The following is a 25,204-nucleotide window of genomic DNA, read 5'->3' as shown; positions in this document are numbered from 1 at the left end:
ACAGGCCTTTTCCTTCTGGGTATAATACTGGCAGATTTTTAGATGAAAATCATGTCAAGGAAATTTTAATTCTAGCCCATGACGTCTGAGAAAAGCATTCCCTCTCTGCTTCTTCTAAGGGGAGGCTGGGGTTAGAGCAAGGGAACGTGAGTGTGTACGTGCGTCCTTGGACACGCACGTGCACATTGGAGGTTGCAAAACTCTAACTGCTACTGGCTTTGATAAAGAAATGCCATGGACTTGAGCATTTCACTTAGATTGAAAATGACTCCCTGCCAAGAAAGGCTCGCTGCAAGTTTTTGGCTGGTGGCAAATGCGAGATAGGATCATTCTTGTTCCAGAGCCACCAACAATGCGTACCAGTCATGGTTACTAACCCACACTCCAGGGGTGAGGAGGTTGGAATTCATTCACATGGACTGATCCTGGGTTTGCCTAGAAGCAAATACACGCTTCCAAATACCTTCCACATCTGGATCCCACACTGTGAGACTTGGCAGTCGGATTGCTTTAAAAATGTTGCAGCATTGTTAGATAACCTGCCAGGATATGTTGAAATGGTACATAGTTTGGAATATTCCACATATGGGTAAGTATATAAGTCCTTAAATGCTGTTTTTCTTGTCTTTAATCTGGCAAAGAAGTGTAAACACACAATCAGAAAACTGTAGCAACATGGTTCATATTTAGCATATTTATTCATCTTTGTTTTAATTATATTTTCTGGGAAAGTACTATTTGAAAAGATATATTGTTTAATGTAATAGCCAAGTCGCCGGGAAAGACTTGTATATAGAGAGATCTCTAGTGCAACATAGTTTCAGTGGGTACATCTCTTTACATAATTTCAATTATATTTTTCATTGGGAGTTGCTTTGGTTCAGTGGTTGTAAAAGTCTGAAACACTGTGTTAAGAAAGATTCTGAAGTTTCATCAGGGTTCTAAGTGGGAAAGAGAACCCTGAGTTATTAGTGATTTGGACATTAGTGTAAAAAGTGAAAGCAATAAAAAAATGCCAATTATGTAATATACTGGATACATTTATTTTTTTCTAATTTTTTGGTTTTTGTGAATAAGATATATTAACATGATAAACCATGAAAACAGCACAGAAGAATACATGAGAAATTATTTTCCCTTCCATTCTTTACTCAATCCCCAAGTGCCACTTCTTAGAAGCAACGATTGTCGCAATTTCTTTCAGAGACATTCTATATTTTTAAAAGCATTTTTGTATAAATATCTACCTTTTATTTCTATTTTTAAAATTAAAAAAAATCTACCTTTTATAGTAATTGTAGCATAATAGAATACACGTAATTGTGCAAGATTGTTGAATACATGTATTTTTTAAATGTCAAATTTTGTTATATATATTTTACCAAAATTAAAAATAATAACAATATAACATACCCCAAAACATTGACTTGTTCACTTAAATAGATAAATTACATGATATGCAATCTATTAATATGGTTGGATTAATTTCTCCCATATTTGTTTTGTTTTCTGTTAGTTGCCTTTTTTCCTTGTTTCTGTTTTTGTCTTCCACTCTTTTTCTGTGTAGCTCTAATTAAGCATTTTGTATGATTCCATTTCTCTCTCCTTTCCTAGCATATCAGTTATACTTCTTTTAAAAAAAATTTTATTTATTTATGAGAGAGAGAGAGTGAGCGTGTGAGCAGGGGGAGGAGCACAGGGAGAGGGAAAAGCAGACTCCCAGCTGAGCGGGGAACCCAACGTGGGGCTCGATCCCAGGACCCCGGGATGATGACCTGAGCCGAAGGCAGACACTCAACTGACTGAGTCACCCAGGTGCCCCAGTTATACTTCTTTCTTTACTTTTTTTTAGTGGTTACCTAAGAGTTTGTCATATACACTTACACCTAATCCAAGTCCACTTTCAAATCATACTGTACCACTTCATGGGTAGGGCGTGCACCTTGTAATAACAAAATAATCCAATTCCTCCCTCCTCTCCCTTACATAATTGCTGTCATTTATTTCGCTTATACATAAACATATATAATCTAATACATTGTTGCTATTATTATCTCGAATAAGCTATTATCTATTAGATCAATTAAGAATAAAAAAGTTTTTATTTTAGCATCAATTATTCCTTCTCCAGTGCTTTTGCCTTTTTATGTAGATCTGAATTTCTGACATATCACTTTCCTTCTCGATGAACTTCCAACATTTTTGCAGGACAGGTTTTCTGGCAAGAAATTCCTTCAGTTTGGCTTGTCTGAGACAGTCCTTATTTCTCGTTCGTTTTTGAAGGGTAATTTTGCAGGGTACAGAATTCTAGGTTGGTGGTTTGTTTTCTCTCAACACTTTAAATACTTCATTCCACTCTTTCTTGTTCCTATGGCTCTGAGAAATCAGACATAATACTTATTTTTGCTTCTCTATTGTTAAAGGGGTTTCCCTCTCATTTCTTTCAAGATTTTTTCTTTGTCTTTGATTTTCTGGAGGTTGAATAAGATCTGACTCAGTATAGTGTTTTCTTTGGTGTTTGTCTTTGCATTTATCCTCCCTGGTGTTTTCTGAGCTTCCTGGATCTGTGGTATGGTGTCGAACATTAAGTGGGGGAAAATTCTCAGTCTGATTTCTTCAAATATTTCTTTTGTTCCTTTCTTCTCCTTCTGATAGTCCCATTATGCATGTTATACCTTTTATAGTTGCCCCACTAATCTTGGATATTATTTTCTGGGGTGTTTTTTTTTCCAGTCTTTTTTCCCTTTGCTTTTCAGTTTTGGAGGCTTCTATTGACATAGCTTTGAGCTCAGAAATTATTTCCTCAGCTGTGTTCACTCTACTAACAAGCCCATCAAAGGCATTCTTCATTTTTGTTACAGTGTTTTTGATCTCTCCCATTTCTTTTTGGTCCTTAGAATTTCCACCTTTCTGCTTACATTGCCCATCTATTCTTACATGTTGTCTACATTTTGAATTCGAGCTCTTAGCATATTAATCAGAGTTGCTTTCAATTCCCAGTCTGATAATTTCAACATTCCTGCCATAACCGAACCTAGTTCTGGTGCTTGCTCTGTTTCTTCATGCTGCGTTTTTTTTGTTGTTGTTGTTGTTTGTTTGTTTTTTAGTAGGCCTTGTAATCTTTTGTTGAAAGCTGGACATAATATATGGTGCAAAAGAAAATCTGATAAATAGATCTTTAGTGATGTGGTGGTAAGGTGTGGGGGGAAGAGGAAGCATTCTATAGCTCTATGATTAGGTATCAGTCTTTTAGCTAGCCAGGGCTCCTGGGCTGTCAATGTTCTATGTGTTTCTCAGTTGTATCCTTCTCAGATGGGACGGGATGGCTAGAGGGGACTGGAGTTGAGTATTTCTCGTCCTCCAGGTCAGTTATGCTCTGATAAAACCCTAGGAGGTTGAACTCTGATAAATTGTTTCTTTTGAAGCCAGGCCCCCTTAAAAACAACAACAAAATACTCTGGTGTATTTCATTTTCCCTCCCACTGAGGGAAGCACAAAGGGATCTTTCTTTGATATTCACTGTGAGAACCTGGTAGAACTCCTAGTGGTAAAACTCACAAAAAATGTGGAGACCTCCCTATGACTTGGTTCTCTCTGGAGTTGTTAACTCTCAGACATATCCACACTGAGCCTCCAGCAATTTGTCACTTATAGTTTAAGTTTTCCTGCCCCGGGTACTGGTTCTCTTGGGGTTTTCTGCTTGTGGGTATCTGCTCCAGTGAGTTGTGATTCTCTGTATCTGTCTGTCTGCTGCTGCAATTTTGGGGGCAGTATTTCCCCTCACTTCTCTGACAGATCTAAGAAAAGTTTATTTTTCAGTTTGTTCAGCTTTTTACTTGTTGTTAGGATGGAGTGAAAATTTCCAAGTCCTTACATGCCAGACCAGAGACTTGTACCAGGGCGCCTGGGTGGCTCAGTCAGTTAAGCGTCTGACTCTTGATTTTTGGCTCAGGTCGTGATCTCAGGGTCATGAGATTGAGCCCCATGTTGGGCTCTGTACTAGGTGTGGAAACTGCTTAAGATTTTCTCTCTCCCTCGCCCCCTTCTCTCTCTCTCTCTCCCTCTCTTAAAAAAAAGTATCTGTATCATGTGTTTTTCAGTTAATAATTTATCTTGGAAATTGTTTCACATTGCAACATACAGTGCCTCTCTGTTCTTTTTAACTGGTGCATAATATTTCATTATATGAATATCTTATCTTTTAACACTCCCCTACAGATGAGTACTTAGGTTCTTTTCAATGCTTTTGTTAGAAACAATACTGTAATAAGTATCCTTGTACTTCTTTGCACATATATGTAAATAAATTCATAGGATAAGTTCTTGGTGCAAAGGAGATAGACATCATTGCTAAATCTTCCTTTATAGAAATTGTACCAAATTAGACTCTCACTATCAATGTATGTGAGTGACCAATTAGGTATGTTCTTACTAATGTAGTATATTATCAATGATTTAAAAAAATCTCCCAGTATGTTTGAGAGATGGTATCTCAGTGTAGTTTTGATTTGGGATTTCCAATTAAGAGAGAATTTGACCATTTTTCTCATTTGCCATTTATTTTTCCCTTTTTTTTTTTAAAGATTTTATTTATTTATATTTGACAGAGAGAGGCACAGCGAGAGAGGGAACACAAGCAGGGGGAGGGGGAGAGGGAGAAGCAGGCTTCCCGCCAAGCAGGGAGCCTGACGCGGGGCTCGATCCCAGGACCCTGGGATCATGATCCGAGCCAAAGGCAGATGCTTAACGAATGAGCCATCCAGGTGGCCCTATTTTTCCTTTTTCTATGAATTCTCTGGTCATGTCTTTGCCCCATGTTTCTGTTGGTTTATCTTTTTCTTATTGATTTGTAGGAGCTCTTTATATATTAAGGAAATTAGCGGTTTGTCATGTGCCTTGCATATATCCATTTTCACAGTAATTTTCTTTTGACATCCTAACTGAATTTTCTTGCTATGCAGATTTTTATTTTATTTATTTATTTTAAAAATTCTTCCATTAGTTTATTTATTTTTTTACAGTGTCATATAGTTTCAGGTGTACAATGTAGTAAGTCAACAATTCCATACATCACTCAGTGCTTTGCAGAATTTTAGAAACATTTAGGTAGTTAAATTTATTAGCTTTTCATTTGATGGCTCCTGGATTTTGCATTATGCTTAGAAATGCCCTTCATTACTGTTTTTATATTTTTGCTTCTTATGTTTAAATTTTTGATTCATCTGGAATTTGTTTTGGTATAAACTGAGAATTAAGGATCCAACTTGATTTGGTATTATTTTTTCAGGTGGCTACCCAGTAGACCCAATTTTGGGTTATGCTATTTTAACTAAATACTTAAACATTTTTCTATTTCCTACATAGCTTCTCAGTAATCACATTTCACTATATTGATACTATAGTAGTAATATCATATTGAAAAACTCAGCGGTTTCCAATTTTTGTGCATTATGCCAAATAGCCTTCTACATGTATCTTCTTGTTTCTGATTAATTGCTTTTCTGGGACACATGACTAAGAGTGGAATAATTGAGTTTTGCTAAGTATGATCATATTGGCAGTTCTTAATCCCATCATTGATTAGTAAAATCTCATCAGTTCAAAGTTTTCTTTTTTTGACTATTTCATTAAGCTGAAAAAAATGGAAATCCGAGATTGTTTTAATTGGAATTTATTTGATTTTGGAAGTATGAACACTTTTTTGGTGTTCATTTACTCTTTTCACTTAGTGGAAAGACCATGGGCTTTGGAGCCAAACAGATCTAGTTTTAAATTTCAGCTCTGCCAGTTACTAGTTTTGGTATTGCAGCTGAAAAATGAGTATAATAATACCTACTGTGTAAGGTTTTTTTGACAGTCATATATGTGGCATGTAAAATACCTGACTTGGGGACTGATTTAAGGAATAACAGCTATTATTCTTTCCCTTCATGTGAATTGTCTATCATATTCTTTGTAAAAAATTACATTGTGCAGAAATACCAAAGAGGCTGGTTGAAAACTGGAATAGGGACAGGAGCCTTACAGGCCATAAGATCTTGACCGAATCACTTAACTGCTCTTGAGTATTAATTTCTATGTAACAATCGAAATAATAACCCACTTGGTTTTTGTAAGGATTGAATAAGATAACAGATGTGACAAAGGTTGATAAACATTAATGTAAAGTATTTTTTAAAAGAGATTTTATTTATTTATTTGACAGAGAGAGACACAGCGAGAGAGGGAACACGAGCAGGGGCAGAGGGAGAGGGAGAAGCAGGCTCTCCGCCAAGCAGGGAGCCCGATGCGGGACTCGATCCTGGGACTCCAGGATCATGACCTGAGCCGAAGGCAGTCACTTAACCAACTGAGCCACCCAGGCGCCCTGTAAAGTATTTTTTAAAAAGATTTATTTATTTTATATAGAGAGAGGGAGTGCAAGTGGGGGGAGGGGCCAAGGGAGAGGGAGAGAGAGAATCTCAAGCAGACTCCCTGCTGAGTGGGGACCCCCCCGATGTGGGGCTTGATCCCGTAGACCCTGAGACAATGACCTGAGCCGAAATCAAGAGTTGGACACCCTACTGACTGAGCCAACCAGGCGCCCCTAATGTAAAGTATTTTTACTATTACTATTTTGATGAGGAAAACTGGATACTCAGTATCCCTATAGCTAAGACTTTCGTCCAAAATCTACTATCCCTTTCCCTAATATTCTGAATCTGAGATGCTATCAGTGTGGACTATGATTCCTTTAGAGAACTCTCCATCTTATCAGCGATTTAAAGGGAGGAGGAGCAGGCTTTCACTTTTGGCATAGGGTATCCCTAGAAAAAGAACACATATATGAAGTAGTTTAGGACACTTATAGGAAATTGAAATTTGCATATATTTATGGAAAATAACTCATAATAAGCTAAAATGAGTCTCAAGGGAAATCTCTAATCCCTGAACCTTCGTAAGTCAGATTCATAGGATCTTTTGATATCTTAGCGCGATGGAATAGAAGAATCATGGTGACAGTAATAAACCCAGGAAGAAAACTAGATACAATTAAACTGAGCCAAGATGGTAGAACAAGGGAGTCAAGAATGTCGTTTTCTTGAGGTAAGCAGACACGAATGCCAATCTTGTGTTTGTCATATATCAGCTGAGGGACATTGGCCAAATTGTTTCAATTCCTGTAAGGGGGGACTTATAGTTCTTACCTCAAAGTGTTGTTATGAGGGATAAATGAGAGAGATAATGATACTTGTAACATGCTTCCTTAGTACAGTTCCTAACACATAATAAGTACTGAAGAAACGGTAACTATTATTAACACAGTTATTATTAGCAGGAGTACTAATGTCTCAATTAATTGTCATAATAAAATGTTTACACACGTTTGTGTGAATAGAAGTAACCACTACGGTTACCTCTTTTATTGAGTAACGTTGCCCTGAACAATACTCTTTCAAAGGAACCTCATATACAAAGTCTGAGAACTTTAGCTGGTAGAACTGGATCAACTTAGAGGGGAAAAGTAAACGGTTTCTCTCACACTTTACAGACATACCTTCACACAGATAGGATACCTGAAGCTTCAGAAATTCAGGAGGAATGAAAGTTAGTTACACATGGACATTTGGTTAGGAATATGGTAAGCTTGAGGTAATTCAGAAAAATTACGAAGGGATTTGATCAACTGTGTTCACAAAATCAATCCAGAGGCAAACTAAAATCAGTTTATTTCCACAGATAAACCCTGCTTTTCTATAGATTGCAACGTAATAGGAGAAAATGTCAGGCGTTTTTAGGAAACAATAGCCAGTGGATTATTCACCTAACCAACCTTTCCTTCAAACCGAACAACAGATTCTGTACATGCCATGACCATAGTTTTTTTCAAGCTCCTCTTTTATGATGAATTTCGAGTCATATTTAAGGTTGGTGAGGAATATAGAGTGTGAACTTTTACCCAAACATCCTAATAGGATGTATAGCCTTAAGTTCTTTCATACCTACTCATTCTGCCCATTGTTGTCCAAACATTTCTTATAAAAAAGGACCTAATTGTGTCAGTTTTCTACCTAAAACTTCCTCATTATGAGCAGATGAGGGTCACCTGGGTGGCTCAGAGGGTGGAGCATGAGACTCTTGATCTTGGGGTTGTGAGTTCGGGCCCCATGTTGGGTGTAGAGATTACCTAAAAATAAAATCTTTTAAAAAATGAGCAGATTAAATCTAAACTCCAAAGTGGGGTTATAAAGGCCCTTTTTCTAGAAAAAGATTTTATTTATTTGAGAGAGAGAGACTGAGAGAGAGTGCACGAGAGGGGGTAGGGTCAGAGGGAGAAGCAGACTCCCCGCCGAGCAGGGAGCCCGATGTGGGACTCGATCCCTGGACTCCAGGATCATGACCTGAGCCGAAGGCAGTCGCTTAACCAACTGAGCCACCCAGGTGCCCCTATAAAGGCCCTTTTTAATAATGCTTTGAGATATATAGATATAGATATTTAGAGAGAAGAGAGAGTGCAAGCAGGGGGTGGGGAGGGGCAGGGGGAGAGAGAGAATCCTAAGTAGGTTCCACACCCAGCATGGAGCCTGGCAGGGGATTCGATTTCACGACTGCAGTCATGACCTGAGCTGAAATCAAGAGCGGGTGGCTTAACCGACTGAGCCACCCAGGTGCCCCGACATATATTTTTATTGTGCTCTACACTTACTTTCCATTCTCTCCCTGCCATACACCAGCTTCTTACATTTAGTGTGCATCAGAGTCAGGTCAGAAGCTCACTAAAGACTTCAGGTCCTTGGGCCATATCTTGAAGTCTGGCAGTGGCCTTTAAGAATTGGAGTTTTTAATGAGCCATGCAGTTGATAATCGGATCTCAGTCTGACGAACAATGGCCTAAGCCCTGTTCTGCCAAATATCTTTTCATTCCCTCAAAAGTCCATCTCAGTTTGTGCCTCCCCACCTTTGTATCCTTCTGTTTAAATTCTTTTTTTAAAGGATTTTATTTTATTTATTTTTTTTAAAGATTTTATTTATTTATTGAGAGAGAGAGAGAGAGAATGGTAGAGAGCATGAGAGAGAGGAAGGTCAGAGGGAGAAGCAGACCCCCTGCTGAGCAGGGAGCCCGATGTGGGACTCGATCCCGGGACTCCAGGATCATGACCTGAGCCGAAGGCAGTCGCTTAACCAACTGAGCCACCCAGGCGCCCCTAAAGGATTTTACTTATTTATTTGAGAGCGAGAGAGAATGAGAGAGAGAGAGAGAGAGAGCACAAGCAGGGGGAGCGGCAGACAGAGGGAGAAGCAGACTCCTCGCTGAGCAAGGAGCCCGATGCGGGACTTGATCCCAGGACCCTGGGATCATGACCTGAGCTGAAGGCAGACGCTTAACCGACTGAGCCACCCAGGCGCCCTCTGTTTAAATTCTTTTCTTCCCTTTTTTTCTGTCTGATTAGCCTACCAATCCTTCATGACCTGCCTCATGGTTACTCCCTGTTCGAAATTTTTGCCTCAACAGACTTAGTGTTCCTTCCACATTTTGTATGCATGTTGAATGCTGATATTTGTATTAATCTCCCTCAATCAACTTAGACTTTCTTCTAAGGGCTGAGATCTCAGTCATTTTTGTATCACACTCTTAGAGCTTGGTACAGTGTCTAACATATAACAATAGATGCCCAAGAAATGGTTTTTAAATGAGTGGATAAGTGAGTTGATGGAGGAACTTCATTTTTATATTCACCATCAGAAGAAATGTATATTGTAGTTTAGAAATGGTTCGGTTGAATTCTGCCCTGGGACTTAAATAGCAATTTTCCTTAGTAAGAACAATTAGGAATTTTGCTGAACAGTCCATAGTATTAGGTTTCATTTATTTTATTAGTAGTTAAATAATAAAAATCTAGTTTGAATATTGTACTTGGTATGAAATTTTCTAAAATTTGAATAGCACAAATAAAGCTCTGTGCCCTGCAGCTGATGAATTTACTTTGCAAAGGAGAGCTGCAGATTGCATTTCAATAACAGGACTTCAAATAGACTTTGAAATGTTAATATATCATAAATCCCAATGATGACAAATGTTTGTCATAACAGGTGGTATTATTCTGAGCCTAGGAACGACAACAATGATAACAAGTAGGAAGGAAAACTTTAAATCCATACCAGTTTCATAAAATCCATATTCGGGGTACATTTTTGAATCGAGAGTTGTCAGAAGTCTAGGTGTAACTGATACGAGAATTTTCTATCAGGTGGTCCTTTGTTTCAAACTAACGAAAAACACTTCCAATTAAAGGACAGATTTATTTGTCTAAGTGACAGTCGTTCCTTCAACAAGTATTTATTGAGTCCCTAGTTTGTGTCAAATTTGGCTCTGAGACCTAAAGACCCATCAGTGAACCAGAGGCAAATTTCCTGTTAACAGAGATTACTTTCTGGTCTGAGAAGAAAGTCAGTAAACAAAATGTGATTGTGTGCGTGTGTGTTTGTGTGTGTGTGTGTGTGAATGCTTTGTCAGATGGTGATAATGGCTACGATGTAAGATAGAGCAGGATATGGGGGATCTTTTAGTTAGAAAGGGATGGGAAAGCCTCATTAATAAGATGACATTTGAGCAGAGATCTAAAAAGAAGTGAGAGAGTAGTGACGTGGCTATCTGGGGAAAGAGAATTCATCAGTCAGGGATAGCATTTGTGAAGGCCTTGAGGGCCGAGCGTGCTTGGGGAGTAGGAGGTGTACCAAGGAAGCCCGTGTGACTGGAGTGGAGCAAACTGGAAGAAAGAGGTAGGAACTGAGGTCTTTGGAGTAGTGGTGATGCTGGTGTGTATGTGGGTTGGGGGAGGGATGCAGTTTATATCATGGAAGGCCTTGTAAGCCACGTTAAAGGAGGAGAAGACACTGGAAACATTTGAACAGAGGAGTGACATTATTTGATGTGTACAGTTTGTCTACATAAGCTGTGTCTTTCATTCTAAATTCTTTGCCAGTCATTGCTAAGCCACACTTGAGTTCGTAACTTTGTTTAGAAGTTGAAGAGTGGGATTAGAGCTCTTTAGGCAGTTTTAGGTAATTGTTAGTAATGTTGCTTATGTTTAGTTAATAATACTTGGTATTATTCGTTTTAAGCATCATAACAACAACATCAATAATAACAACAACGTGCTTAAATGTTACCACTTACTTTGTGTCTGCTCTATGTACTCTCTATCTACGTTATTTCCCACAATCCACAATTACTTGTGAGGAGGTACTGCTCTTCTTCCTACTCTATGTTTGCAGAAATGTGAACATATATCACTTAGTCTCCAGAAAATATTTTATTTATGCTGCCATGTATCTTATGCAAAACTACATCTACCTTGTTTTGGTATAAAGCAACAACAGAATAGTCTAGTGCACCACTGATTTATTTGGCTTACTTAATTTTTTTTTTTTTAAGATTTGTATTTATTTATTTGAGAGAGAGAGAGCAAGAGGGAGGGGGAGAGGGAGAAGCAGATTCCCCGCCGAGCAGAGAGCCCGATGCGGGGCTCAATCCCAGGACCCTGGGATCATGACCTGAGCCAAAGGCAGATGCTTCACCGACTGAGCCACCCAGGCGCCCCTGGCTTACTTACTTTTGACAAGTAATCACGGTGGTTTAATCCAAATGGAAACTATTCATTGAATGTACTATATTCCACTTACCGTACTAAATGCTTTATTACGCATTGTCTCATTTAATCCTTATAATAGCCCAGACAAAGAAGCTGGAGCTCAGAGATGTGAAGTAACTTATCTAATGTCACACAGCTAGTAAATAGTAGAACAGGGACCCAATTTAGGTGCATCTGACTCCAGGGCTTGCATTTTGAACTGCTGTGCTCTATGACTAAATATGGGTGAGAACAGACTGAGGTCCTCAAAATCGTTAACACTATGTTTCGTGTCACATATTTTGAAATCTTCTTTATTTTTAATCTGTGAATGTAAAGCCATCAGCGGTTGGACGCTTACGTCTATTTGGAGCGATACAATACCTAAGTTCCTATAAACCTGTACCACGACTGTACTGTTCCTTCCAGGTCAGCCTCTGTGACAGTCAGCCACATTATTGCCTTGATCTGTCCACATGATCCCTGTGTTGTATATCTAATCATCTGAGCTGTCTGGTCCTTGAGACCAGTGATGGCCACGGCATGCCTATTACTTTGAATATGTAACATGTGGAAAAATATATTTTTCATTGCAGTCTGTCCAATGCAAGTTACAAAAATGGTAACAACGACAAAATGCAAAAATGAATTGCTGGAGGAGAAATGAGAGAGGGGGAGAGGAATGGCTGTGAGAAGGAAGGGGAGAGAGAGAGCAACTCTGACAAATGGACAATATATTACCAGTATTAGTCTTCCAACAGCCACTGGTCTACAGTAGACTCTGAAAGATTCTGCTTTCACTTCCTTCTCCTTATCCTAAGAACTCCCCCTAAGGCTTGCTCATATTCGCAAAGTCAAAGAAAGAAAGAAATTGTTATAAAAAGTTTATTTCTTTGAAATAAATGAGACCGGAAGCTCCTGGAAACTAGCAGGCACATTTTATTTATCTCTGTATTTTCAGCACCTGGCCCAAGGCCTGGTTCATGGTAGGCCTCGAGAAGGTGTTTATTAAAAAAACGAGTGTCTCAGGGAAGCTCAGGCTCTAAAGATGGTGTGGCTAATGTCAGCCGTATCCTCATGAGCACCCAGAGGGCTAGCATTGTCAAATGTTAAATCCAACTTTTCCAGTAACTGACTGTATTTGGTCCAAATGGCTGGTAAAGGGGATGATCCTTCCATTCTTTCATTTTCCATGTACTTCTTTCCCAGAGAAAGGAGGACCATTCTCTTCTCTAGCTTTCATGCTCAAACCTCCGAATAAGCACCGAACTGCCATAATTGACCTACTGGCCCGATTCAATTTTTTATTCTCAGAGATTTACTTTTTAACAACCAGAGCAATGAGCTTGGATCCTCCTCACCTGTCTCCTCTACTGTCCTGGAGTTTGCTGTCTTGAACAGTGGGAAGGCATTTTAGGTAGGTTAGCTAGCTGGATATGGAATAGAACTCACATTTTTTTTCTACTCTACTATTCATCCTAAGTCTTACAGAGTGCCTGGAGCTTCTGAGTATTTGGCAAAATTTGAAGGGAAAAAATAAAAATTTACAATCTGATGGGAAAATATACATTTATTTTGAAAGTATAGGACAAGTTATGTATTCATTGTCATTTTATTTTATATATGTACACAGTTTTAGATTTCGTCAGAAAGCTTTCCCAGCACTCCAAAAAGATTGGTACAGTCAATTAAGTTATATAAACAAAGCTCTAAACTGTTGCAATTCAAGCTCTTTTCACCTTATTGACTCCGTCTCAGCTATAGGCATTGACTTTTGAGTTAAGAGTCCGTAAAGAAAAATCTTCTCTTTACAACATTTTACCTGTGAGATTTGCTCTGAGTATATTATATTTGTCAATTATTCTCATTTCCTGAGTTATCCTGCTAATTTTTAAAAGCATTGTACTGATTGACTTTAACCCAGAAACTCCCAGAATGCTTAGAAGGCCCTCTTGAATTGGGGAAAGGAATTCATCTCGTGCCTCATATTTACCAGAATGGTGCAGTGAACATCATGCCTGGGGTTTGAGCCTGAGTTTCATACTTTACAAGCTGTTTGATCTTGGACGAGTTATTTAACCTCTGTGTGCTTCAATGTCTGAATTTCTCCTCTCCTTATTTGTGAAACAAGGATAAGAACTGTCTCTCAGGATTGTTGAGAGGTTTATATGATGCATTTGAGTGCCCAGTATAGTGGCCGGTACCCCTTCCCTACTCTATTCACAGTCTTTGATGTCAGCATCTCCCTAACAACCCCTGGGGACTTCATGTCTGGGGAAATGAAAAGTGGCTTCTCTTCACAAAGAGGTAGGGGACCTTCAGATAGAATCAACGCTAGAGGCTATTTACATGACATTTATTTTTTGCATTAACGCCAAAGAAACCTGACTGGGAGTTTAGTACAAATGGCTCAACAAGAATGTATACAGTCAGGGGGAAGTAGACTTACACTAACAGGACTAAATGTTCACTGAATGAGTGTTCAGTTTACTGCAATCTGTGGGGCCACAGATTCGTGCCATTGAAAATAACTAAAGCACAATGAAAATAGTATGCAAGATTGTTCTTAAAGTTCATTCATTTATGTTTTGATTTGTTATCTTTTTCTCTAGACAATGTCCTGTGGAATTTCTAAGCTACAGTTCATCTTTTAAGCTTAAGAGGAGAATAGAGGCTGGGAGAGGGAAAAGGAGAGTGGCTGCTAATGGGTATTAGGTTTCTTTCTTTTTTTTTTTTTTAAAGATTTTATTTATTTATTTGAGAGAGAGAATGAGAGATAGAGAGCACGAGAGGGAAGAGGGTCAGAGGGAGAAGCAGACTCCCTGCCGAGGAGGGAGCCCGATGCGGGACTCGATCCCGGGACTCCAGGATCATGACCTGAGCCGAAGGCAGTCGCTTAACCAACTGAGCTACCCAGGCGCCCTGGGTATTAGGTTTCTTTTAGAGGTAATGAAACTGTTCTGGACTTATATAGTGGTGATAGTCACACAACTTTGTGAATATGCTAAAGACCACTGAATTGTACATTTTAAATGGGCATATTTTATGGTATGTGAATTATATCTCAATTTTAAAAAAGGTGAATAATTTTGACTGTGTGACCAATATAAAATAGGACCAATATGAAATAGGATTATTAACAGTGAAATAAGATACAACATAATTGTATGGAATTGTATCAACTTCCAGATATCTGAACATGAGCTATTTTCTGTGGGGATGCACTGCAAATTATTTACAGTAAAAATTCTCCTTTTGGTTGTAGATTTTACAAATCCGTGTTGAACACCATGAATCCAAATACTGGTAGGGTCAATACCTAAAATCTCAAGCAGTCTCAGAATTCCGAGTGATAAGTATCCTGTTTTTCATTTCCTTGGAGTAAAAGCCCTATAATCCTTCAAAAACTTCCTGTCACTTGACTTCCTGTCATCAGCTCTATCTTCTAATCTTAAATTGTTTTATACTCCTAAAGCAAAATGTATCCAAAGTTGTACAGGGGCCCCTGGGTGGCTCGGTCGGTTGAGCCTCGTGCTCTTGGTTTCAGCTCAGGTCATGATCTCAGGGTCGTGGGGTCTAGTCCTGCATCAGGTTCCACACTCAGTGCAGAGTCGGCTTCAGATTCTCTCTCCCTCTCCTTCCCCCTCTGCCCCTCCCCCTGCTGTGTGCATGTTCTCTCTCTGTGAAACAAACAAACAAAGCTGTACAATGTGTTGTTATTTTTCTGTCTTTTTAGGGGCCTCAGGAAGAGTTTGAGCAGATGAGTCCCTTAAATAAAGCTAAATAACCGTTTGTTTTTATTATTTTCTCTGAACTTATGGCTAGTTTTTGAGAGATGTTCTTTTGCTCCCTTCCCTCTCTCTTTGCTGTAGACACAAACAATGAGGCATTGCTTTTCCCCACCCCCATTCTCCAACTTTGAGAGTTTGTCTTATTTGAATTAATCAAACAAACGCTTCTAGGCTGCCTGGAGCAGGGACTTGACTATAGCTTCTAAGTTATTATAGATACTCTATTATAAAATAGAGTATCAATAAAATTGGGTGGCAACTAGAAATTAAGGCTCAGAGAGGCAAAACTATTGGAGAGAATGATTTGGGGGACTCATCAATCTGGCTTCTAGAATGATTATCCCTGCTATAGAATTTCCTAGAGCTGAAGTGAAATATGCTCCCAGTTACCAGTTTTCTTGGTCTGATAGCATAGTCACCAAACCAGATTTCCTCTATTGGTATTGGGAAGGAGATGGAGAGGGTGCTTTAAATAAGGAACACAAGCTTTACGGTCATTGAAACGTAGTATATCCTTATTATAAAACAATACAGTAGCGGTCAAGGTGGTATATCAGATTTGTGAGAATTTTTTTAAAGATTTTATTTATTTATTTATTTATTTATTTATTTATTTATTTATTTTAAAGACAGAGAGCGAGCATGAGTCAAGGGAGGGACAGAGGGAGAGAATCTCAGGCAGACTCTGTGCTCAGCACAGAGCCTGATTCAGGGCTCGAACTCATGACCCTGGGATCATGACCTGAGCGAAAATCAAGAGTCAGACGCTTAACCAACTGAGCCACCCTGGCATCCCCAGATTTGTGAGAATTTTGTTGGCATGAGTCAATTGCTGAAAGCCTGGGCTATTTGAGAAAGTTCTTGTTCTGGACTTCAAGCCTATGGACCCCACTCTAGATTAATGATTTGTTGACCGACTGCCTAATGAGAGCCAATCTGACAACAACTCTCCCAAAACATCCTCATTACCTAACAGTGGTGTTAAAATATTGATAAGACAACTGGCTGGTTTGGTGTATTTAATTAATTGGCCATTTCAGATAATTGTCAGCAAGGACAAAATTCCTCTACCCTCTTAGGTCCAGTAGCTGGCGGTGTGAAATTAACTGACAAAAGACAGATTCAATAGAGCCAGAGTTGATTAACATGTGCATTATGCATACACATGGGAAAACTCAGTGATGAGTAACTCAAAGTGGTGGTCAGAACTTAGGGCTCATATAGTGTCTTAACAAAAGAACAACAAATTTATAGAGAAGGGACAAAAGAAAAGGGGTCTAGGCTTTTAGAGTGGCAAACTGTAGGGAGGTAAATATATGGAGAAAACTAATAGAAGATAGGAATATTTAGTAAGGTTTGTTATGTAGATTCCTCTTGGTGTCCATCTCTGGGCTGATAAGAGTCTAGAGCTCTGCCGGGCATTAAGAGTTCCATCTTTTAGGGTAAAGGAAAGAGAGACACATTTATAAATTCATATCCTGCTTTCAGGCAAATAGGAAGAGGGCAGAGAGTTTTTCCTATATCTGTTTCTGCTCAATTGTCTCTAGCTCAAAATAATCCTTATGCCAAAGTGGCATATTTTGGAGTGGCATATTATAATACCCTACCTAATTAATTGAGTCAGATAAGTAGGGGGAAATGCCAGATCAGTTAAATGAATGTGAACCAAAAATAAAGACAATTATCAATTTTTTATTCTTCCACCAGTTGGGTTACATAGCATTGAGATGCTATTTGGTAGAACTCAGGTGCCGTCTGTGAGATCCTGGTCTGAACATGATGCTCAGGCCTGCAGATGCCTTTGGGGTAAAGGGAAATTGGAACCCTTCCTTCTCCTTATGTTCTTGGGACCAGATTCAGCTGGAAACAACTGGTCTCAGGAATGTACTGAATCAGACATCTACTCATTTCATCACATGGATTCCACCTTGTTAACTGATTTAATATCCCTCTCAGTTACTCTCTATATGATGCCTAAACAGACAGTTAATTTGATGCAAATAATCACTCATATTGGCCATTTTACTGAATTTTTAGGCTGGTTTCTGCAAAATGAATAATCTGATTGTTAGCTCTTTTTCACTTGCTTTCGTCCTGATATTCTTGTTCTCATCATATTGGAAACTATAAAGATGCAAAGAGAATCTGGAAAGACATATAATAATGAGCAATCGTCTTAACTATCCTCCTTTCAGGGATACCCAGGTTTGGAAAAATACAGTGGCAATTAAAGTAAGGCTTCCCTATGGGTAAGTGAATTGAAAAAGATTGGTGTTTAGGATGTATGTGGGTATCTGTGTGTGTGTGTGTGCATGCATGTGAGTGCACGTTTGTAGAACTTGGGAGAAATGGAAATGCTGTTGGTCTGGATAGGGACTCAGGTGGCTGGGTTGGGGGAAATTAAAATGACCCCGAAAAACTTAAACTGAAAAAGATGGCTCCCACACATTTAATTATTCTATGATCCGCACCTCTAATCCTCACCTTTAGAACCAGGGCATTATATCCTGACTTTTGCGTTTAATAATTCTTGTTCGCTTTCAAAGCCTCATCTGTGTTTCTGAGTGGGCGTGGGAGGGACAAATAACATTTTTTTTCCGAACCCCGCATACTTCTAGCGGAGGAGAAAGTCCTCTCAAGAACATCTTTTTTTCTTAATCTGGTCGTTTAAATTTTACTGTTAAGTAATCTCGTGATAAATAATAGGTATTCACTAGAAAAAAATTAAAGTGATTTACCATTGTTTAATTCTGCTAGCCAAGCTGCACTTGCCCTGAAGAGCTGCATAATTTATTCAAATGACCTGAGGCTTTTAAAGTCAATCTTCCAGCAGAAAAATTAGCCCCTGGCCCCAGGAGAGTGGATTTTTTTGTGTTGTATTGCTTCCTACGGCTGACATTTATTTGACTCTCAAGTGTATTTACATTGTTGGCTTAACTTGGGAGTTCTTTGCTGAATCAATAATATGCCGTATTTCTTGCTTCAAGTGGTGTCGATATTACTGTTACTCTTTAAAAAAAAAAAAAACTTTTTCCCTTAATTCCCTGCAGTTACAAAGTTTTTCTTTGAGTTGTGAAAATTTTTGCTTCTAAAATTATGAGGAAGCCGAGTAAATGTTCTTTTAATCTTCTGGGAAATGTGTGCCTCTTTAAACTTTATTTACGTCAGAACTTAACTCTAATGAAGGACAAAAGCTCTAGACAAGGTCCCCTGCTCCTCAGGGGTGTTCAAGGCTAGGTCTCCCAGAGGCGAGCCTGCAGTTTGTTCTCAAATGTTTATGGCTTACCTCCTGGCTGTTTCTTTGCAACGGGCCCTAGAGGGGGCTAGAAATAGAGCAGGGTGGGAACCTGACCCATCGTGACCACTCAGGGGGCTCTGGCCTGGAAAATTCCCCTGTATGTGGCAAAAACAAACACTAGAAATGGAGGGAGAAACTAGGCTTAAACAAAGAGTGAAACCGGTTCCCATTTCATCTCTCCTGCCGATAACCATATGTGCCCGCTCATTTGTTTCCCAGACATCAGTGCTCCATCATTTGGACAGAGCCTCCACCTGAATCTGTCCAGAGCACAGGAAACAAATATTTTGAAATGTAATACAATGGTGTGTATGTATCTTAGGAGCATTTCCTCAATGCGCAAACTCAGTCTAACCGAAAGTCACCAAGATGGTGGTGTGCAAACCTCTGAATCCTACTAATATTTTTCAGGGAAGCGTGATCTCTTCTTTCTGGTCCCATGTGCCACAGGATTGGCCGCAATAATGGGAATAAAATTAAGAAAAATTTGTTCTCCCACATAACAATCCTTCAAACTCTTTTCCCCTCCTTTGGTGTTTTTGTGACAGCTCGTGAATGATCGGCTGTGGTTTTTTGTAAATGCCGAACGTTTTCTTTTTGCCAGGACAAAGAAAGAGAGGAAAGGGCCAGCGAGGGCTCCCTCCTTTTACGTGGAGGTTAAGAGCATGGACTCTGTCATGAGATTGCCTCGGTTAAAATTCAGATGTCCTCCATTTAATAGCTATGTGACCTCAGGAAAGTCATTTAAACTCTGTGAGCCCTAGCTTCCCGATTTGGAAAATGGAGGTAATAGCAAGACTTTGTCATTGCATCTACCATATGTGAAGCATGGTTTCAGGCACTCTTAAATGTATGAGCTCATTTAATTTTCAGAACTCTGTGTTGTAGGTAATCAACATCATCCCCATTTCTCAGATGAGAAAACTGAGACACGGTGAAGAAAAGTAACTTGGCCAAGGTCGTAGGATAAGGAAGTGGGTATAGCTGAGCTTGTGGAGCCTGGCAGTTGTATCCTAGAGGCCCTGTACCGGCCAGTACATTCCATTGGCTCGCTCTGAAATTACCGAGCACTCAGCACAGTGTTTGGCACTTCGAGTTTGCTGTTGGCTGTGAGTCTCACTGCTGTCACCTGTCCCGATCTTTCTTTCTTTTGTCACTCTTGTGGCTGTGGGAATGATTTCTAAGTTTGGTCACCCCCACCCCCACCAAAAAGAAAGACCTACAGTGATCTGAACCGTGGTGGTTGCTTGATCCTTCTTCACCTTTGTGTGCTTTGTGTTGAAACCACAAACAGGACAGGGACCTATGAAAGGAGACACTATTTGCTAATACCTCTTTCCGAAGCCATGAAAATTATATCCCTCCTATCACCATCTCTCCAGCAACCAGCCAACAAAAATTGCTTGAAGCAAGGGAGAAGTTTGAGAAAGTTTAGACTTTGAGTAAAGTCACTACTGTTCTTTAATGAACAGAGGTAAAAAAATCTCAAAAAGTAATGACGGTGGTAACAGACGTTGGTGGACAAAGGTGCTGCTACCAGAATACGTTCTCTATTCCCCACTCCTTAACTCGCCTTAGAGTGTCAGTATCAGGGAAAAGGAAAGAGAAGATTCTGCAAATAATTATATTCTTCTTTTAAAGTAAGCCACCGATTTCAAAATTCTCCAACACATTGGTGGAAACTTCATTTTTTGGTTTGAGATTTATTTGAATGAGCTGTTATGATTGGAGACAGTGAGAATTTCAGATTAATGTTTTGCAGCCAAAAAAAGAAAAAAAAAAACCTCTCTGAAAACGGCTGGCAAGTGTTCGTAAGTCAGCCCTAGAATTATGTAGGTTGAAGGCTCCCAGTGGACAGACCGAACATATAAGAAGGAAACCAGAGATCTCGTGCTATTACGTCCCTGAGTCTAAGGGAACGAATAAGCACAGACTTAAAAGCATTAAAAGCATTCTTCAGCCTGAATTTTTAAGGTAGGTCTGCACAATTTCTATATACTGTATCTGGAGAGTAGAACATACATTAAGTGAAAGTGGTTTTTTTTTTTTTATGGATGAACTTTCCCTTTTTCCTGTATTTTAACACTGTATTTTTGCAAACCTCCTAAATTCTTTCCCCGCTGTTTCTCTTACAGGGGTGCACGTAGGAACTAGGCAAGCTGATTTATGATAACTAACTTTTAAACTCCAACGACCAGTAAGTCTGCAAGTGGGTTTATTTGAGATTCTTTCATGTTACTTTGTTAGGTTAAGATGGGGAGAGAGTGAGCTTTAGACAAAAATGATAACTTTGCTGTTTATTAGGAGATTCTTTGGTGATTATGGTTCTTATTGAGTAGTTAGATGTATTTTGAAACTATCAAAAATAATAGTCTTTCCTTTACTGTGTTTATCTTCAGCTAATTTTCTTTTGTTTTAAAGTAATGCTGCTCCTAAAACAACAACCACCACAACAACAACAACAACAAAACCCAGTATCAGAAAAACCTGAGCACTGATTATAACATTTGAGAGCCATGTAGCACTGTTCCTATTTTATTGTGTTTAAACTGAAATGATAGCAAAGGAAAAATGATACAATTAGCTCATGATTCATCATTGATGTTCAATTCTTATTTCATTGAGCAACCAAAACTATTTCTACTTGACTCTAAATCAGATTTGGCTATTTTTTTTTCTTGTTCTTTTCCTAATTGAAAAAGAAAATGAATTTCCTTTTAAGCAGATTAAACATCTAGATCGAAAACTAATAGTCTCTATTAAAATGTTCAGGGGGCTTTTAGAAATACGTACCTACTCCGGAGCTCCCTGTTAATGATATTATTATTATAAAAACAATGGAAAAGTAGAAGTAAAGGAATTCGTGTTAAATTAGTAAAAACCAACCCTATCCCCCATCTCAGTATGTTCCTTTTGCATATTCTCTTTCAGTCTTTTGTGCCCTAACTTATTTTTTCCATAGCTTATGTTACTTATATTTTCCATAGCTGTAATGATTTGTACATAATTAGTTACTTGAATAAGGCATTTCTCTATGCAATAGCGGGCAGCGGTGTGGTTTCTAGAAAGTATACAGCCTGAGATATGTGCTCAAGTGTTTTTGAAATGTTAATTTTTCTTATTTCTTGACTCCTTCTTATTTGTTTCCCCTATTTCTTACCCAGGCTAACCTTTTGAACTATTGATTTCCTTTAAGCTTTTTGAAAAGATGATAGAAATGATGGGCAAAATAGAGTTTTGTTCAGCACTTTCAGTCCCTGAGGCTGAAATGTCTTACCTGCTTGGTACTGTTGAGGAAATTCCTTTTTCTTCTTCAAGGAACAAAATCCACTCTTATTTCACAAGGCACGGTTGGGCTTTCCAGTGTTTTCTATATTCACCCACCTTTTCTTTTTTCTTTCTTTCTTTCTTTTTTTTTTTTTTTTGTTTTCGACAAACTTTCAAAATGCTAATGATTTAATAATGTCCTACACTCCATATGTGTTCTGGGAGTTCCATTTTTTTTTTTTTTTATTTAATTTCCACAGAAGGCGTAAGAAGTAGAAGCTACTGAGCTTGCAATATGAAGAACGTCACCCTGGCCACCATCAGCAAAAACATCACCAACAGCCTTCACTTCGGACTTGTGAACATCATTGGCAACGAGTCGACCTCTAACTGCTCACATAAGCCATCAGATAAGCATTTAGATGCAATTCCCATCCTCTACTATATTATTTTTGTGATTGGATTTCTTGTCAATACTATTGTGGTTACGCTGTTCTGTTGTCAAAAGGGTCCTAAAAAGGTTTCCAGCATTTACATCTTCAACCTGGCTGTGGCTGATTTGCTGCTTTTGGCTACTCTTCCTCTCTGGGCAACCTATTATTCTTACAGATATGACTGGCTCTTTGGGCCTGTGATGTGCAAAGTGTTTGGTTCTTTCCTGACCCTGAACATGTTCGCAAGCATTTTTTTTATCACCTGCATGAGCGTTGATAGGTACCAGTCTGTTATCTATCCCTTTCTGTCTCAGAGAAGAAATCCCTGGCAAGCGTCTTATATTGTTCCCCTTGTTTGGTGTATGGCTTGTCTGTCCTCATTGCCAACATTCTATTTCCGAGATGTCCGAACCATTGAGTATTTGGGAGTGAACGCCTGCATTATGGCCTTCCCCCCTGAGAAATATGCCCAATGGTCGGCTGGGATTGCCTTAATGAAAAATATCCTTGGTTTTATTATCCCTTTAATATTCATAGCCACATGCTATTTTGGAATCAGAAAGCACTTACTGAAGACCAATAGCTACGGGAAGAACAGAATAACTCGCGACCAAGTCCTCAAGATGGCAGCGGCTGTCGTTCTGGCGTTCATCATCTGTTGGCTTCCCTTCCATGTTCTGACCTTCCTGGATGCTCTGGCCTGGATGGGTGTCATTCATAGCTGTGAAGTTATAGCAGTCATTGACCTGGCACTTCCTTTTGCCATCCTTCTGGGATTCACCAACAGCTGCATTAATCCCTTTCTGTATTGTTTTGTTGGTAACCGGTTCCAACAGAAGCTCCGCCGTGTGTTTAGGGTTCCAATTACTTGGCTCCAAGGCAAGCGAGAGAGTGTGTCATGCCGAAAAAACAGTTCCCTTAGAGAAATGGAGACCTTTGTGTCTTAAACACGAGAGTGGAATACATGTTCATAACACGGCTACTTGGTTCGAGGGCCCCTTGAAGGATCGTTTAATGCCTTTAGTCAAGGAGTAAGTTTCTCCCTTAATGTAATCTTTTCTCACTCTTCTAGAACAGGAAGCCAAATATGACTCGAAGTGTTACCCAGTGACTTTCAGGAATTGCCCGGTTTCCTTCAGTTTCTGGGTACAAGACTGTCATTGGGAGGACAGAACCATAACCTAGAAGTCACTGAGGGGTTATCTCAAATGATAATTGACAGCAAATTGTGACTGGTGATTTGGGGTTTCAGATTTCTCCTTGACAGATGCTGAAATTGGTTTGTTTTTTTAATTGGTTTTTATATCTATTTTCATCAGGCTTTCCTCTCGAAGCAAGGCCAGTTGTTTTTTTTTTTTTAACTCATTGCATTATTTACAAGACATCATGCTAAGAAACATGAGCATTTCGAAGTGAAGTATACTACAGTATTGGTATTGAATTATTCAGGCTCTAGGCATATGCCTTCTACTTAAAAATATTATAAATAATAACCTTTTACATTTTATTTGAGCACAGGCTGATATTGAAGATATAGCTACATATCAAGTAGGGCTAGGGATGTAGATTAGATCACCTGTACTGCATTTATCTTATTTTTATAGTTAGAGCAAGTACAATATATAATAACATAGATTTGAGATTAACAAATATTTGAGTGTTCACTAAACTCTGAATATATGCTCTTTAGAACTTTCTATCCGTTTTAACTATTGTTTGAAGATTTCTATGTTCTCTGACAATTTTTTGAAAACAATAACTAAACACTGTGTCGTGTTATAAGATGTAAAGGTCACTTTTTACATCCTTGACCTTTTGGTGCTTTGATATATAGGAAGTTGACTTGACTTTTGTTATTGATGCTTTGGTTCTGGGTTGCTTCCCAAAATATCTGGAGGGCTTCTTTAACTCTTTAGTTTGTAATAAACCTTTAACAGGCATGGGAAAAAGTTATGCCAGAATGTGGAGTTTTGATACCCAGGGAGACAAAGAGATCCAGCAAATGACAATTTTGGTGTCACACAAAACCCTACCTGTCAGGGCAGTGCCATGTATCTTTGAAGGTAGAGACCATGGGGTAGTCTGAACCTATACCTAGGGCTTCTGTTTTTTCCAGATTTTATAGGATTCTGTGGCACTCTCTTAAATCAATCGCTGGTCCATGGATCTCCTTTTCCACACTATTGGAACTCCTGTCGGAGAAGTACCTAAAACTGACTGAGTTACCTAGAGTTTACTTAGAGTATGAGTCCTAATTTTAGAAGTTAGACATTTTATTCTGCACCAGCCCCACATTATACCAGGTTATCTAGGACCTTCCTAGACCAATGCTGACCTCTGAGGTAGAAATAAAAGTTTCAAAGACTTTGTGTGTCTGCCAGGTTCCAGGGCTATAGATTAAAGAATTCTCTCACCCCACTTTCTGGGAAATGCCTAATTTCATGTAATCTATTATTATCGACAAAATAAATAGCTAAATATGTAACCGACTCTAACTTGACATTTTAAATAATTTTGTAAAACATTGCATATAAATAAAATCTTTAATCGGAAGATCATGTGTACTTACTTTTTTTTTTTTTTAAAAAGACTTATTTATTTGAGAGAGTGGGGAGGAGGGGCAGAGGGAGAGGGAGAGAATCCCAAGCAGACTCCACACTGAGCACGGAGCCCGATGCAGGGCTCAGTCTCACGACCCTGAGATCATGACCTGAACTGAAATTGAGTGGGATGCTTCACCGACTGAGCCACCCAGCAACCCTATACTTATTTTTTTTTTAATTTATAGATTCTTACCTTTTG

At 38.9% G+C, this 25,204-nt stretch overlaps 1 protein-coding gene across 5 annotated transcripts; it reads left to right on the top strand.

Moving 5' to 3' along the window:
* The first annotated feature begins 504 nt into the window (after positions 1 to 504).
* AGTR2 (angiotensin II receptor type 2) lies at positions 505 to 24,948 on the top strand. 5 transcript variants are annotated; one of them, XM_073879101.1, is made up of 3 exons: positions 505 to 589; positions 20,837 to 20,898; positions 22,229 to 24,948. In XM_073879101.1, the coding sequence occupies exon 3, from the start codon at positions 22,264 to 22,266 to the stop codon at positions 23,347 to 23,349; it is 1,086 nt and encodes a 361-aa protein (XP_073735202.1). In that variant the 5' UTR covers positions 505 to 589; positions 20,837 to 20,898; positions 22,229 to 22,263; the 3' UTR covers positions 23,350 to 24,948. The 5 variants fall into 5 exon arrangements, with proteins under 5 accessions (XP_073735202.1, XP_073735200.1, XP_073735203.1 ...); XM_073879099.1 differs by lacking the exon at positions 505 to 589 and adding an exon at positions 10,628 to 10,761; XM_073879102.1 differs by lacking the exon at positions 505 to 589 and adding an exon at positions 10,628 to 10,761 and having other exon boundaries at positions 20,837 to 20,910.
* The last annotated feature ends 256 nt before the right edge of the window (positions 24,949 to 25,204 follow it).

Source organism: Callorhinus ursinus, unplaced genomic scaffold (assembly GCF_003265705.2).
Source record: "Callorhinus ursinus isolate GAN/ISIS: 27379988/994484 unplaced genomic scaffold, GSC_fseal_2.0 scaffold33, whole genome shotgun sequence".
Lineage (NCBI taxonomy): Eukaryota > Metazoa > Chordata > Mammalia > Carnivora > Otariidae > Callorhinus > Callorhinus ursinus.
This window is presented reverse-complemented; position numbering and strand designations above follow the sequence as displayed.

Coding starts and splice junctions, on each gene's coding strand:
- AGTR2 (XM_073879101.1), top strand. CDS start 22,264: ATGAAGAACGTCACCCTGGCCACCATCAGCAAAAACATCACCAACAGC.